Source organism: Myripristis murdjan, chromosome 16 (genome assembly GCF_902150065.1).
Source record: "Myripristis murdjan chromosome 16, fMyrMur1.1, whole genome shotgun sequence".
Classification (NCBI taxonomy): domain Eukaryota; kingdom Metazoa; phylum Chordata; class Actinopteri; order Holocentriformes; family Holocentridae; genus Myripristis; species Myripristis murdjan.
In genome coordinates this window covers 25,113,943-25,131,381 of record NC_043995.1, presented here as the reverse complement: position 1 = coordinate 25,131,381, position 17,439 = coordinate 25,113,943, and the positions used below count along the sequence as shown (strand labels likewise).

Sequence of the window (17,439 nt, the reverse complement as noted above, 5' to 3'; positions counted from 1 at the left end):
TGGATTGTATTGGGATAAGAGGGAACATATCTTGTTTTGTATTTTGGGTGAGCTATTTTAGGTGAACTGGTAGACAGGCTCAGGATCCCTGGGCAAGGAAAATAAACAAGTTACACTCTCCCATCTCTAAATCTGTCTAATCTGTTGACCAGTAAACCTCCAGTTACCCCAGCGGAGCCGATCTCAGCACTGGAGGACGGCTGCGGTTGTGCTGGGCTGATCCCTGCAGTGAATGTGTGGAGTACTGCTAAATAAAAGCATGTGCGCTCAGCAGAAAAGTCTCTGAATGAAGGCTGAAAAAGGAATGTTGCCCTTTAGAATAAAGACTGTTTCTTCCTCCAAGTGTGCATTTTGGTCTCACTGCAGTAAAAGGTCTGTTCTATAGAGTTTGATGGGAAAGGTATCAAGTTTTAAGCTGACGTGAAGTGTTGATGGCAGTTTTTAATGGTGTTATCCTCTTGATAATACCAGAGGGCTGCAGCCCATAAATGTTCTTGGTCATGCTAAAAAATTCATTACGCTCTTCAGCCTTTACTGCCAATAAATTTGACCTACTGTTCATAAAACCTGTGTGCCTATAAAACGGATTTTAAGACTTTCAATTATTTAAACATTATCTTTTCCCAGGCTCGGCAAAAAGTCTATTTCCGTTATTTCCAATATTCTGTTTTATTCTACTCTGATGTGGAAATTAAATTAAGCTTATGACAGAAAAAAATACTGCAAAAGAAGTCTGCAAATGTTGATGCTCTTTGAAAATGTCGCTATTTTGTTCAAGTAACTGGCCATGCTATCATTTAAAAGATAAATGAGGTAGTGGTGTGTCTGCTGATGTAATTATTCCTTTTACAACAGTTTTTAACAACACAGTTTGACTTCATCCATAACAATGTGATGTATCAGGTTGTTTATTATGTTTGCTTAGCCAAACCAAAACTTTAGAAACCTATTAAGCAGAAATACTAAGCCTATACCACTGATAGAATCATACTTTTGTAGTGCTCTGTGGTAACCATTTAATGCTGTGACTGAGTCTATTCCTAAATACAAACCCACTAATCACTCCCGTTACTCATCTCATAACCTGGAGCATTTCCTGCAATTTCAGTTTTAATCATGCATGTAAATCCTTCCATCTATGAAATAATCATCCAGACAATCGAGGTAAAGCAAAGCTTTTTATTGCAAGTATTAGTGAAAGATACACTTCAAACTGAAGCAAAGCAACACTAAAAGGCCAACAACCTAAAAGAGAGTTACAAAAGAAAGAGAGAAAGACAGTTAAAACTGAAAGGAAGAGAACTGTTGGTACAACAGAGTTTTTGTAACATACTGAGAGATTGAGACATGGATCTTACGGTGGTGAAAGGTCACTGTTCAATGTACATCCATTTGCTGGTGCCTCGCTCAATGGTATCACAGCCCAAGATCTTTAGTTTGAATTAAGACTGACATAAAACTGATGCTACATCGCAAACTCATGATAGTCTGGCCAGTCAGCGTACATACAACATGGTCACGTTTTGCATCCTTGGCCACTGCTAAATATCAGTCTTCAAAACCATTGTGTACACAAGGGAAAATGGCATCAGGCAGCCTAATCTCTTTTGCAATATTTGGTTCATAGTCATTACTGGAATGCTAATGGACTGAAAATAGGTTAACATCTGATAGCTATGGGAGTAAACATTAGAGTAAACATTTGTTAAACCAAAAATTGTTTGGCTTAATGGATGGAGGGTCTATTTGCTTTGGAACAGGATCGACAACCCTCAAAAGCTCCATGTCTCTGATCCTCGGGGTGAGGGACGACCAACAGACATGAAAAGAAAGGAACAGCAATTCATCACAACACCTTGGTTCATTGTACAGGCACAGGTCTCTGTAATCCAGCACTGTGAGGAACCTCCCGGCTCCTGTCAGGCCTGGGTCAAACAGTTTTTTGCAAATACTGTCCTTTTAATGGTTCGCAGTAATCTACTTAGGTGCCAGATGGGCGGGTTTGCCATTTAAGACAGCACAATTACAGCCAGGAGGATTATACAAACACAGTGAAGTATATAAAAGTCAAATTAGCATATGCCTCTGTCAGTCAGAATTTATTTGACGATATCTGAATTGTCCTGATGCAGAAAACACTGCTCATCTGGTAGGCCACGCAGGTTAAAATAAATGCCAAGAACTGTTGTTATTTACATGTGCTGTTAGACCCAGGCCCGTTTCCTGTTCTTACATCCATAGAAATGGGATAAACAAAAAAAAGTTTCAAAAGCTTACACTTTTTCGTACATCAGAGTTCACTACGTACTGTAGCACTGTTAGTGGTTTAAGTGAGAGACGAGAAGAGATGAGGACGCCTGTTCGGGAATGAGGGGAGATCAAGTAGGTAGGCTTGTTTTCTCGGTAGGCTACCCAACACAGGCATTGCAAAGTCACATATAAATCTGATAACGATGTAAGAACCCACTTAAGGCTGAGGCATGTATTTTCTTGTGGAATGAGACCTATTCCTGCTGTAAAAAGTTCTGGCACAAGAAAAACTTGACAAGAGACAATTTAAGAGGACAGAAGCAATGCCTACACTAAGATTTTTTTTTTTTTTTCAAAAACATAAATCCATAGATTTCTGCCTTTGCGACATCTTTCCTTCCTTCTTTCTCTGTCATTCTCCTCTATGCTCTCCCACCTGCCCTTTACTGGCTCGGGGAATTTACATGGCTAATGTACAAACTAGCAGCTTGGGATGAGAAAGTCAGCTTTTTCGACACTCAAGTCAGTGTGGTTCAGAAATGGTTCCCTTCGTCAACAGAGATGAGCTGCAACATGTGGGGGTTGGATTTGGCCTTCTCAGATGGCAAGAGAAGAGTGGAGGGTAAAGAATAGGAAGAAATGGAAGGTGAAGAATTGGCCTGTTGTCATTAAACGCCAACCAAAAGTGACACATGGGTCTGTGTAACCTCCTCACAGGCCAACTCCACTCCTTCCACCTCCTCCACCTCGCACCCCCTCCATATTGTTGTGCTTGCGTGTCTAGGGAGAATAAGGCGTCAACATGGAGGGGGAGGGGCTAAGGCCTCATCCTCATGGCTCCACCCCCACCATGCTGCAATGTGATGCGGAGACTCCAGCCGCTTATATGCACTCTCAATAAATACACCATAAAATATTTCGCATATATATTTCATATATATATTTAAAGAACAACACATTTAAATAGGACAACAAAATAAAGTCGGCTCAAGAACAATTCTCGAATTCAGGTAAGTGTTAAGACAAAACAAAGAATATTTTACAGTTACACTTATTTTGTCTCTAAAATAGTTACTGTATAAGAATATCGCAATCAGGCATTACTCAAGCATTAAATGTCATAATAAAAGCAATATTTGCAGTTTTCTTTCATGTAGTATAACATATGCAGCATACCAAGGTAAGTGAGGTGCAGTGTTTTTGAGATCTCTTGTAATAGAAAGATTTCACCCCCTGGACTGAACAGGTACCCCAGAACTACTAGACCACCCTTGGTTTTTACTTGACACCCTACTGCCCCAAGACAGGGATACTACTGGGCACACATTCCCTCTATTAGGGACAAGACACATGGCAGGGCATTGCGCTAGAATGAGAGAATGCCATGGGCTGCATCTAGGGCTGGGCATCATAGGAGAATTTTTAATACTGAAACCAATTCTATTAATTTAATGTCTATAATAAATGACACCTTTGTGCCAGCTTTCTTTGCTGCACAACAGACTGTATTATTTTGCATCAAATATCTAAGAGGCAACCCGCCTTTTCAAGCAGTTAGGTCTTGCTCAGCTGATTTGATCAGTAAAATGACCATCAACCTAAAGAAAATCTAGAGTCCTCAGTACAGGACTAATATGAACCTTTTTGATCGCTTTGTAAAACGGCTTATAAATTTTAGACCAAAAATTGGTAAAGGTATTATTTTTTGGACACCCAGCCCTAGCTGAAACAAACCGTCAAGTGGTGGTTTTGGAGGGAGAACAACCACCGAATAGCAGGCCGACTCAACCGAGTGCCATCCGTGAAGTCACGAAAGCATGAGGCACACTTTTAATGACCAACTGCTTTGTTTGGTAACACTATCCCCTCGGCTCCTGGTTCAGACTGAGGTTTTGATCCTCTCTGACTCTACGCAGGAGGAAGGGACTGGAGGGAACCTCTTGGCTATGTGTCCGAGTGAGAGTGGCAGTCTATAAAGTGCTGTGCTATGTCTGTCATTCGTGGGCCGGGCTGCGTCACACACCACGCCAGTGTCAACTATGCCAACCCCACCCGCCCCCCCCCACCCCTAAAGCACATTCCACTGTACCAACGACACCATTGGTCCAAGACTCTAAATGCACTAGTAAGCAAAAACTCAACCACAACCGTATACTTGGCATATACTCTATTTCTATGTATGCTTAATGTCTTAGTATACAGGAACGCAACTGCATCTCCATCTCTAAAAAATAAACATGAACAGTGAGCGTGTGTGTGTGTAAAATGCAGCCATTCCTGCATTGCAATGTGTTCTTGAAAAGGAGATTCTATTTCTTTGATTTTACGTTTTGTCTTTCATTTTACAGCACCATCAAAAGGAAAGGCACTTTCTGTGGACTTTTTCTCACTCCATTGCTACCTTTCACCGCAAATAGAGAACAACAAAAATCAGGGATATTTATTGATTACTTGAAATGGAGTACACTTTTACTTCTTTTTAAAGGGGCGACACTGACCTTTTGAAGTTTATTTGGCTATTTTTCTTCACCAGCCACTTGTCACATGGTGGGAAAATTTTATTCGCATTCCTCATTGAGAACTGAAGTGTATAGCTTGCTGCAAACTAGGAGCTCATTGTACTTTTTCCCCCCTCCAATGTGGAATGCTTAAAAAATAATAATAATAAAAAATAACCATTTCAGCCATTTCAGTGAAAATAAAGGATAAGACTCTTCTCATGTCAAAGAAAAATTGCCAAACCTAAAATTCAAAATGTCATAGTATCCCCTTAAGTGTATATTTCAACAGACCCCAAATGGTTTTGCTCATGTTAGGTTACCAACATCTGCAAAGCAGAACTGATGATGTTTCAGTTGTAAGTTAGGCAAACACATCTGCTATGTAAACATGTGTTCAACTGCCCTCAACAGTTAGGTTTCTACACAACTGCTTTTACATCCATCAGAAACAGCTGAGATAGTCATAGACAGTCAGTTATAAATGCACCCCATTCACACACACCCTCCACCCTCAGTGGCACTGGGCCCAACTTCTCCAACATACATCATAGCCAACCACATACACACAAAGCTATCTATCGTCAGCTTTGACTCTTACCAAATCTCAAAGCATACTTTAATGAACCACAGAATCCACTACATCATACGCTTACTGACCAAACCTCACTTTTGTCTTTCAGTCTTAATCTTTCTTTTACATCCCAGGGGGATCGGATGGGATTCTACTGGCCGTGGAATGTAGCCCTCTGGCACAGGAAGTAAACGGTCAGGAGCAAAGGGGAAAGGAGCAACAATGAGATTATAGGCTTTGTCACACTGCTGATTTACCAGGAGGCCAACTCTTTGTATTTGTGAGCACATGAAGTGGCTCGGGTTAGGAGAGGGTTTAGCAACAGAGGTTGCAAGGCAACATAATCCCCCCAGGCTTTAACAGAAAGGCATGGAGAACTAACTTTGTTACATTTTCTCTGATCAAACATGTCCTTGAAACAGAATCAACACTTTCTCAACCACTTGCCCGTTCCTTTTCACACTCCCTCAATGAGGAGCGGGCATCAGCACCAGTTGAAGAAAACCAGAGAACATTCAAAAGCAGACATTCTGCTCAATATGTTAAATGACTCCACTTCTATTCTACTTTATGTCATCACAATACGAAGGCTCACATCAAAGCCTTTCAAAATTTCAACAATTTCAAGATCCTCTCCTAGACCAGAAACCTCCAACTGTATGAACATCTACAGAAAGGGAGAGAAATAAGCATTAAACATCTTTCTGCTTTTTTTTTCTCCAAAATCAAAGCAAGAGGTGGTGAAGTCCACATTCCTATCAATAATAGAATAACAGTCCAGATACACATCACTAATTTGAATAACCCCACCACTGTACAGAGATACGCTATACGATATACAGTGACACAGGAACAAGTCAACAGTCTATTGCAATAATAAAACTTTGTTATTATACCTTTTAACCATTACTTATCATGATACAATTATTACTAAGATTAATAACTAGACTACATTTTTTAGAACTTTTCTGTTAGCAAAAATAAGTGGTGTGCATTACATAATTTAAAATGTACAAATATACTTTCGATCTGGCTTTTAAAAAGGCTTTCAGACACTAGTGAAAATCATGAAGGCTCAAACCCATTGGCTTCCACACCGGAAGGCTAGCCAAGGAAAGGCAGTCAAATGCAACAGCTATGGGATGCAGGGCCCTACCACTATACCTCACTGTCCAAGGGGCAGTCCCTGTCTTGAGAACATTTCGCAATTGTACCATATACAGGTTCTCGCTGCTGACCATAACTGCCGAGCAAAATCTTAAGTCCAGACGTTTGCTCCCCGCACGAACAATACCAGCAGGACCCTCTCATGTACCTAAATGAGAAAGGTTTACTACATTTGTCTATATTTTTCTACCGTTCCCACCTACCCAGGCAGAGACTCAGAGAGGTCCAGATTCAGATTCAAATTCAGACAAAATAGCACCATGCCTGTGTTCAGTCTCGACACACATGCTTCATTTAGTGCAGATTATCATCTTGTCTTTTAATAACAGCCCCAGATGAGCTTCAGGTCCTTTAGGGCACAGAGCAGCTTAGTGGTGACCATTTTCCACACAGACCTCCTGTCATTTCAGAGGAGCATCAACAGTCTGCTCAGCCTCTGGTGAAAATGACAGTCACCCACTTCGCTCCTCGGCCTGGTTCTGAAGCCAGTGTCAACCCTTACTCACTTTGGGCTGGGTGCACAGACTTGGATTAAGTCTAGCCCTGGACTATGTTCCTTCAAATGGGATTGTCAGTTGAAGGATAATAGTTTACAACAAGGTTCAATCTATGTCTGTGTACCTGGCCCTTTAAATACAAACAGAATGTAGCAGCTGGATCCATTTTTGATGAAAATTAAGCAAAAAGGCAGCTCAGCCTGCTCTGCTGTGTACTGCTGCAAAGCAAAGTCACCAGCTAAACTGCTGATATATATATATATATATATATATATATATATATATATCCATACATGAGATTTGAATGTGATTTGAATGAGATGTATAGAAAAGTCAGTAGACAGAACACCTCTAACACCAAGAAGAATAAGCGGCAATATCTCACACTGTCCATTGCCAGCTTATGACTTTTTATCATTAGTCACCTATTGAAATGGGATCTTAATAAATTAATTATGCAACTTCTGACCACTGAACCCTTCGCTTCCACCAGGCACTTGAATACTACCTCTTTATGGCCATAAGACTCTACATTGCTGCTGTCAGAAGAAAACCTTTGATGTCCAAAATGGAAAATTCTAAAGAATGAAGAAAAACAGCCTAGTTTTTAAACTGGCAACCAAGATTTTGAAATTATATTGAAATGGGCTTTGAAAAGGTTTCACATGGCCAAGCATGATAACATATTCTTAACCCACAAAGGCTCATAAAATCCTTCAATTCAAGTAAAAACATTTTTGCCTGACAATGACATATTCCAAAACCATACCGATCAGTCTCTTCTCAGAGGACGAATACATGAAAGTGCCATGAATGTGGCAACCTCTATTTTTTCCTTCGTGAACACCCATTTGTATCAAATGAGATGTGCTGTTCTTTTGGGTTTTCTGCTTAAGTCCCCTAAAATCCGCTTCCCTTCGTTAAACTGATTATTGCACTAGACGAAACTATCAACATGATCTGTCATTTAACTTAGAATTCACCCACAATCTCAAACTCAGGAGAGGGGAGTGCGGGATAAAGAAAGCGCTCAGTGGGAATGAAAGCACGGTGAACACCAATATTAAAAACATAAGCTTGCCAGCTTGAGAAAATTAATAAATACTTGAAAGAATGATTAAAAAGTTAGAATCATAAAATATCCCACAAGGTGGAAGTAAAAGTACAAGCAGAATCACATGACTATGTTATAATTTATAAAAACCTATAGATGGCTGCTAGTGAGAAGCTGATATTATAGTTAACAGCCAGTATAATCTGTGCCACTGTTAAAAATTTTCATACTGAATGCTCAACATAATCAAAATGATCTTAAATCATAGGATAAAAATACAACCCTTGTTCTGACTTTAAGGGGGTATTTATACCTTGTGGCCTACAGGTGGCACTGTGCTCAAAATAACAGGTTGTTCCATACATTTAACTGGTGAATTGACACAATAGTGAAAAATGACCATTGGGGGAAAAGACACTGGACACAGTAAAAGGGAGAAGGCAGTGGCAACTGGGAGAACCTGCAGGACACTGAACAATCTATATACAAAAACATGTGATAATCACTTCTTTACAACCCCAGAATCTGATCTGAGCCTTTTCTTCTCTGCTTCCTGTCTTCAAACATGGAGGGGGAAAAAAAACAACAAAATACAGTAAAACAGACAACATGCAAAAGTGCTGCTGCTCAAACTGACTTGAGGTACTGTAAAGGATGTGATGGCAAAGGGGCAGATTTGCAGATTGCAAACCGCATGACAGACATTAAGAAGGGGGGAGGTAAAAACAAACAAGACAAACAACTGAGCAAGAAGTAAGGGAGTCAGACAGGGGAACAGGGAGGAGGAGGGGTGATGGATTATAAGGGTGCCCGATAAGGGTGAAAGTAAAATAGTTGGCTGGTTTAATATTGCATAATAGTGCTGAGTTTCTCTCTTGTTTTTAAAGCAGCGTTTACATCCTCACTCCAGTATGGGGGGGGGCTCCTCCCCCTCCCTCCTCCATGCCTTCCTCTGCACAGTGTCAGGTCCGGATTGACTGGGTGTGTGGGTGGGCGGGACTCGCACCTGTGAGGACTCCTTGACTGGCAAGCCCGGCGTGCATGGTTGTGTCTGTGTATGTGTGATACGGGTGGCGATGGTTGGTGTAGCTCAGGCGAAGTACATGGTCCTCAGGGTGTCGTGGTGAATCTGAACAGCTTTGGCCAGCGCCTGGGGGTCCCGACCGTTACTCTGACCAGACACATGGCTGCCCTCGGCACTGTGGAGTAGGAGAGAGAAGTTCACTCACGATAGGTCCTCAAAATAATGTGGTTGATGGATACTAAAAAAATACTTCACCCAGAAATCTATCTATTTTGTATGATTTGCACATCCCAAATTGTTGTGAATGTCCAAGTAAATTGTTTTGATCATGTGCCTTACAGAGAAAAAAGGTTCCCAACACTGTAGCCATTTCTAGCCATTTCAGTACATCCCAAAGTGATACTGTACTTTCATAAGAAAATTGCTAAATAAACCACCTCCAGAAAATGCCTCACACACAAGCAGTGTGCATGACTGACTTGCACATTCACTGAACTGAGGATCCACCTCCTGCTTATTCATCGACCAGGATGTTTTCAAATCCTTTTTGTTGCTGTTTGTTGAAATCATCATTCAACAGAAGTGGTTCGAATTGGAAGCTTCATACTCTGTGAGAAATGCTATTGCAACATTTTTTGCTGTATACTGAAGACAACTTGGGGTGAGTGATACAAAATGTACAGTTTTTGGTTGGAGTATTCCTTTACAAAATGCAGGTAATGGGTACACACTGCACAGATATAAATGAAAACTGCTGTCCAAACACTTCCCTATGAATAGAAAGCTCCAACACAGCTCTGGCACTTTAAACCCAGAGTGTAGAAAGAAAACGTATTCAGCTGCAGTCAGCCTCCCCCTCACATTCTGCTTTCCTCACCTGTCATGTTCTTTGTCCACCAGATGGTAGCGGGCGCGGAAGGCCACCAGGTGGGCGTAGTAGGCTGGCGCAGGGATGGAGACAGAGCGGGTACAGCGCACGTAAGTGTGGCACAACTGGTAGGTGAGCAGCTGGAACTCATCAGCAGTGAAGCAGTTGTCATCCCACAGGACGTGGTAGTGGGAGGGCCGGCTGGTGCCCTGGGACATGGGAGGCAAATGACACATTTGGTTTATGTGTGTATCTTATCTGAAAAAAACAACAAAATCAGAAACTACCAGACTTGGTTCCTAGACAGAAATGATCAATTTTCCCAAGGCAAAAAGCAAACACTATTACAAAAAACAGGAACAATTTTAAATTTTCTCTCTTCCTGATGCTTTTGATTTGAAAACAAAGTCAACAATTTGTCAGCAACAATCTTAGCACACACAAAGCCTTTTCATTAGATTTCACTGGAGGACAGGGTTTTGTTATGACATTTGGTGGGCAAAGTAAACAGTGGATGGTCCAACCTGTATTCCAGCGTGACTGCAGAGGTAAAAGTCGAACTCATAGGGGTGCGTGATGTCCGTGTCTACAGTAGTACCAGCAGGAATGTTTCCACTACGTCCAACCTGACACATGGAGAGAGACAATTCAAAGTTGAGGACAGTTTTTTTTCCCCTTTCCGGTGCCCTTTTACCCATTTTCCACTTTGTGCCATCAAAACAAAAATAAGTGATAGAGGAAATTGAGGATGCAGAAGCAGAGCAGCAACAGAATCACCATTTATTTCCATTGGTTCACTTAATGATGTCAGGAAGTGAACAAATTGTTCATGGAAAGCCCCTGTAATTCTGTTCTCTTCATAAAAAAAACTAGTTGATGGACAGGCCCCGGCAAATGGCTTTACCGAATGCCTCCCAATCAACCGATTAAAAGCCTAATGCCCTAGAGAGCTTCTTCACCCTCTGTATGCGAGTGCCTGCACTGCAAATAAGGTTGTTACTAACTGAACCTTACTATGGGGGGCCCTGAGTGCCACTCCAGAGCTCTCTGTTTGCATTGGGCACTAATGCTTTAATCGAATATAATTACAAGGGTTAGAAGGGTGAACAGTTCAACTGACAACAAAGCTAATTAAGAAGACCCATTTCGGTTAGTTAATGTGCTGGAAGGGAATGTAAAGAAATTAATACGTACGAAAACATAATACACTGCTCTGGTTTTAATGGCTACTGTTGCTCTGTCATACTCTGCCGTGTATGTGTGTGTGTGTGTGTGTGTATGTGTGTGCTTGGGGGGTGGGGGGGTATGGACTCACTCTTTCATTGCGGTCGGCACAGAATAGGCGTGTATGGTGCCGTTTTTGCACAACAATGTAGGTGATGCCTGGCTGATATTCCTTCTCCAGGCTGATACAGGCCTCACGGATGGCCAGCAGCTCATAATACAGCACCTGGTGAAGAATGCAAGAATATTTTGATTTAAACACTAATAAAATTCTCACTAATACATCCTATGTATCTCACAACCTTTTAAATTTTCCTTGGATTTTTTTTTATTTTTATTGCTGTGTCATGTTGTCATTTGTTTTTGTCATTTTTTATTGTAAGTGGTATCATATGGTCAAGGAATGTGTGCTGAATTTTTTACTTGTGCGCATGCTGGTTTATGAACCCACTGTACAACCAACCAATAATTCATAGCTGTGGTAATTTCACTTGAAATTGAAAAAATTAGGTATATGACTTGCTTGAAAATTTAAAAACTCAAAAAAATTAACTCAAAGTGAGCTGATCCGAAGCAGTTCTGCCATAGTAACCAAAATTTGCCCAAAAATGTCCTACCACTTAAAAATCTATCAACCAGACAAAATTTTATCTCCAGTTAAAACTAAACTGCTTCATGTTCATTTGACACCCTGATCAATCCCTGATCAAATTTGTTTGAAAGTTAGACGAAACTCGGTAGTTAACCTGTCTGAACTGGCCTTCCGACACTCCATCCCTGTAAAAGATGATCCTGGTGGGCTTGTAGCGGGTTGACTTGTAGAACTGAATGAGCAACTCCCGCACCATGGAGGCCAGGTCTTGGATGACCTCCTGCCTGGGCCTCTGGACCCGCACAGTGGCACAGTACCTGCTGGGGTGGGCGTCCATGCTGCCTACCACCTGGAGGAGAGGGAAGGAGCAGAGTGAGTGGGAGAGAGTGAGGACAGAGAAAGACTGCAAAAAGGCAGATAGCTAAGATATGCACACAATAAAAAATAAAAGAAATAAAAGAACCCACTGCTGCGATAGAGGGCTTCTTCCCGTCTCCAGCAGGGGGGTGTGTGACATCGGCTCCCAGGAAGATTACTGGCTGCTGAAACACTGATGGTCTGCCAGCCAGAAGTCACAACAGTGATTAGAGTAGTTGTTGTTGTATTTACATACACTGTGTTCTTGCACTATTCTCTAATTTGTAATTTCTCTTTGCTCCAGTGTCATCAAGACACGCTCTTGCACATATGACAAATAGTTATGCTGGTATCAGAATTTGAAAAATGGATACGACCTGAGAATAATATAAATTGTAAAAATGTTAATGCCATGAGAAGCATGAGGAGGATGATAAGGTGGTTGCACTGACCGTTGATGGGGCACCAGGATGTTGTTGATGCCTCCCAGTTTCACATTGATCTTTAGGCAGAGGTTGGAGAGGGTCTGAGGTGATGTCTTCACCACGTTCTTCACCTGGACACACTGGGTGGCCATGCCTAGAAGGGTGTCTCCCACACGCTTCACCTCCGCTATGGGTGATAAAGATATCTCAAGATCTTTCTCAAATTGTAAGCACCTCCTGAGTTTGTTTGAAATTCTGATGTGCTACCATGTGTAATGGTTCTCTTGTCTCTGTTACAATTTATCATATAATGTTCAAATTCTTCTGAAAACCACTCTTGTAACTTAGGAGAGACTACTTCCCCAGGACTCAATCCCAGAGAAGAATCAGTGATTTGATAGGTGCGATAGAAGTATTAACCACAAGACCATGTCTCTAAGGTAATAATGGTTTTAAGTAGTTTTCTAACCGTAGACAGGAGTCTTTCCTGGCAAGATGACGATGATGAGCTGAAGTCCAGAGTAGGTGTTCTTCAGGTGTCTGAACATGGGTTCCACACTGTCGGCTCCTTGGGCGTATTTACAGAAACATGGCTGACCCTGGATGGGCATCCCAGCATCCTTAGAGATCTTACGCAGCTGGTCTGTGAAACCTCTACACAAGTAAAGAGAACGAAGGAAGGAGAGACAGTGAGGAGCAGGTCTCACTTGTGCTGAACTGATTTCAAAGTTGGAGGTCAGAAATTCCCAGCTGGTCGATCATCTTTATAACCTTGGTGCCCTCCAGTGGAAGAACTAGGGAAACGAACATGGATGGTTGCAACATTTTCTCTGTCAAGCATACAATACTGTTCACATGTAACAGCTAACGTTGTGCCAATTGCACTTTATGTTAGCTACCTAAGAACTTAGGCAATTACAAGTGCAACTTTACATTTCAAATGTATCTGTTTAACCATTTACCTCGTGGGTGTTTTGATAGATTCAAGGCAATGCTGAAAATCAAATGTAAGGTGTTCTAAAGATTCTAAATGTAATGTTGTAATGTTGTAATGTTTACAGTGTATGACGCTATGATGATGTAACTGCATGTAGGAAACCTCAGGGTTGAGAAGTAGAAGATGAGTTTCCTACTTGTAATTCTTATTCAAGAACTGTTCCAGTGTGTCTTTTTTTTGTAGGATTTGGAAATTCAGATTTCCTGACATTTCTGAAATGCAGCACAAGGCAACATGCAGTGAGACAAATAAACCTTGGCCATCTGCAAACTTGTGCAGTATCTTGCAAGTGATGCTACTTATCTCTGAATGTTTTATACTTTACGCCTCACTGAGTATCACTCGTGCGTGCAGATTAACAGACTCTCAGGAAAGAACAAATGATAATACTACAGGAAATATAATCAACAAAGTCTCTCACTTGAGGATCTCTTCCCGACACTGTCTCTGTGTGGCAAAGCAGGCAATGGCCCACATCTTGATCTCCACCCCTGTGTGGAACTGCTTCCCCCTCATGTCCCAAACCCCGTGGCTGGGCGTGGCTACAGTGCGGTTCTGAAACAACATCACAGTCTCACCACATGTACTCATTATGTACGCAAACATTCACATTCATACTGCGCACACACTCTGACGAACACATGTACGCATGTGCATGTGTGCGCATACAAACACACATACCTCCTGAGAACCCATACACACATCAACAATATTAACATTCACTCTTGTATGTTCACACATACTGAAACAACAGACAAATGACTGTACAAACATGCGTGCACGAAAAGCAAATAGGTTTTAACTGTGAACAGCATGTGAAATTCTGATGAAAACATCAAAAGTTGCTAATGCACACAGTAACTCTTTGCACACATCTTGTCTCTCTATCAGAGGAAACAATTATCATTATTATCATCAAGTGGTTGTGATCCTAAAATTTTATTGCAAAGCTAATGCAGTGCACGCCTTAAAAAAAAAAATCAATGTAAAATGCAATTTGATGTGTGTGTGGCATGCACAGAGTCGTGTGCATAAAAGTGTTATAAATAGTTATCTGTAATGCACACACCCAAATGTACAACAGTAAAGGTGTGCCTGCTTGTTGTTTACCCAGACTAGAAGAGAAAGGAGATGGATAATGTTAATTCACACAGTGGTTCAGTCTCAATAAGCTGCCTCTTTATCCAATTACTTCAGTCCTCTTCTTCTTGATTTCAGGAGGGGAAAATCAACACAAAACTCTGCCACATTTTCTGGCTTTAGCTGGTAAATACTTAGTTGCCTGATTATTGCAGGCAACCAATCTCCATTTGAGTATACTTTATTTTTCAAGAGATCCAACGTGTACAAGAGTGAAATTGGCTTGTGATCTTTGGAAACAACCTCAGCAACTAATGGATAAATATAATTTATTGCCCTGTTTCCCCTCTCTCAAAAATACATTGAAAGAGATACAGATTTAGCTTTTTTTAAGAGGAGGTGAGTAATGTAGGTGCAAGGAATCAAAGACTGCAGTCGAGACTCAACCACAAACACTAAACCAAACCAGACTGAGACCATCAAGTCCAAACAGAAGCCGGTGAGTTAGTTCCCCTCAGAGAGAGTGGAATAGAGGCCGAGGGGGGGACAGAGTAGAAGCTTGTCAGACAAACAGAGAGAATGGGCGTGATTTAAAGGAAGGGTACCATAAAGTGCTCTGTGCTCACCCTGCCGCCGTACTGCAGCATGGGGGCGGGCAGCACGCGCCCCGTCACGTGGGCCATCTCGTCGCGCACCTTGAACTGGAATTCCTGCACAAACGGGTCAGCCTCGTAGTTGGCACTGCGCACCTGGGGGAAGGAAAGGACGGAGAGGGTGAGAATGAGTGTGGGTGAAGGTGAGGAACTAATCGCAGGGTGGTTTAGTGGTTAGAGAGCCTGTCCCTGGGCCCTGTCTTTCAGTGTCCTGCTTAAGTTTCATCCCTGAAGGCCTTGCTGATCACTCAACAATGCAGATGTAGAATTTAAAATCTGAAGTTATAGTGAGGGGGGATGTACAGTTGGGGGTTGCATCCAAAACCACAGGCTATATGCGACGTGTTGGTTTAATGTACTAGTAGGCCACAAAATTCTTATAACATATCCTTATTACAATCTCGAATGTTATACAATACAGTGTTTTCTCCCAATAAGTACTTACAGGGATGAAATCAATTCAGCAGTAAAATGTGAGACTCTCGCAATACTTTCCTCAGTGCAATGTACTTGTGATACCATGGGTTTGAATACAGCTTATGTTTGTTACTCTCACTCACCTCTGTTTTACTAAAATGTCAATGAATTTGAGATATAGGAGATTGGAGAGAATGTGGGTGACGTGCTGCAAACATCACAAATGGGCATCTACAACTAAAGACCCACTGAGCTGCCACAATGTTCAAGTTTGTTGTGTCATTCAAACAGACACAGCTTATGTCTGTTTTGTCCTCTTTTCTCCTAAATCTCTAGTAATACAGCCACAATGCCATGTCAGTTTCAAGCAATGGTGCATCTAACTGAAAATGCCACCACAGCGATGTCTACCATGATTTCCTGTCAGCCTCACCCGTCATTTTGCTCCTGACTGAAGAGATCGAGCAGGGGGTTTAATAAGGTAACAACAGCTGAATGAGCATTGCTAATCTGATGGTGACCAGAGGCAACGTACAATCTGTCAGTCTCTCCCCAGACAAAACACTGCAGAGACAGTGCAGCGGGTTCATACACATTAAAGCCATTATGACTGGCATTTTGTTGAACCGAGGCAGCCTTGGTTTATAACCAGGATGTGTGATCTACATGGACTCACCTCTACTAAATATATATAATGAACTCCTGGGAGAGGCAATTACAAAGTATGCCATGCCTTCGTAAAAATTTAACAGGGATGTATGAAGATGGGAAACACAGCAAGCAAATAGGGACTGTTATAAAAGTGGTGTGGTGTCCAATTAGGTGGCTGTGTCTGAATTTGACATGCTAAAATAAACATTACTCGTGCATTTAGTCTCACATGTTTGCTTTCTGTGAAATATTTATTTAACCATCACTTACTGATACATTACATAGTGGGTGTAATTGAAACTCTACTTCTCTCTAAGTAGTTTTCTCTCCATGATTACTAATTTAAGCACAAAATAAGACAAATTGAGTATGAACAAATATCAGTCTGGCATTTCAAGTGTATTGGTGTTGAAGCAATACCCACTAATTTGCAAACACTACATAATTAAGTAAGTGTATTCAAACATTTCATCACTGGGAGTGACATCCATCAGGTGTGCACTACTCACCAGCCTGCTGATCTCCTCCTGTCTGTCGGGTGCCGAACGAGCTGTGGCTTTGATCATAGTGGAGGTCTGATTATCTGTCAGCTTCTTGATGCACCGTTGACCTGCTACAATATTACACACCTGCAAGGCACAAGAGGCAAAACCTTTTAAACTATTTTAACCATTATTTATCCTGGTAAAGTTTTTTTTTTTTTTTTTTTTTTTTTTTTTAGCCACAAGCAAACTTTTTCAGGGTTACCTTGTTTCATGGGCATACAGTTCACACAAATTCATTCTACATATTTGAGAGTAATTGGATACTGCTAAATTTCAGATAATATGATATTCCTCAAAATAAAGAGGAATGGTGGTGTCTATCTAAAAACTTTTATTTTCTCACCTCCAGGGGCAGATAGGTGTGCTTCTGCTCCTGGCCCACCTGTAGACAGGGCAAATGTGGATATTTCAGCTGCAGGTTGTACTTCTCCCTGAAGTACTGGGCTACAGTGCGCTCTACAGTCTGACCGTTCTCCAGCTGCAGAGGGAACCTGGGGAGGACAGAATATAATTGTGTCAAAAAGCTGCACTGCCCCAGACTCAATCAGCTTCATTTATTTTATGAG

At 41.5% G+C, this 17,439-nt stretch overlaps 1 protein-coding gene across 2 annotated transcripts in view; it reads right to left on the bottom strand.

The window, feature by feature from the left end:
- Positions 1-1,164: 1,164 nt before the first annotated feature.
- The window catches only part of ago3a (argonaute RISC catalytic component 3a), a 40,169-nt gene continuing 23,894 nt past the window's right edge, over positions 1,165-17,439 (bottom strand). The window contains exons 8-19 of one of the 2 annotated variants that reach the window (XM_030071784.1): positions 17,217-17,364; positions 16,838-16,957; positions 15,213-15,356; positions 13,949-14,082; positions 13,000-13,184; positions 12,558-12,717; positions 12,216-12,306; positions 11,903-12,097; positions 11,248-11,382; positions 10,457-10,558; positions 9,942-10,141; positions 1,165-9,239 (exon numbers count right to left, since the gene is read on the bottom strand). In XM_030071784.1, the coding sequence (XP_029927644.1) occupies positions 9,131-9,239; positions 9,942-10,141; positions 10,457-10,558; positions 11,248-11,382; positions 11,903-12,097; positions 12,216-12,306; positions 12,558-12,717; positions 13,000-13,184; positions 13,949-14,082; positions 15,213-15,356; positions 16,838-16,957; positions 17,217-17,364 (1,723 nt within the window). In that variant the 3' untranslated portion in view covers positions 1,165-9,130. The remainder of the gene's footprint in view (positions 9,240-9,941; positions 10,142-10,456; positions 10,559-11,247; positions 11,383-11,902; positions 12,098-12,215; positions 12,307-12,557; positions 12,718-12,999; positions 13,185-13,948; positions 14,083-15,212; positions 15,357-16,837; positions 16,958-17,216; positions 17,365-17,439) is intronic. The other variant, XM_030071785.1, reaches the window with a different exon arrangement.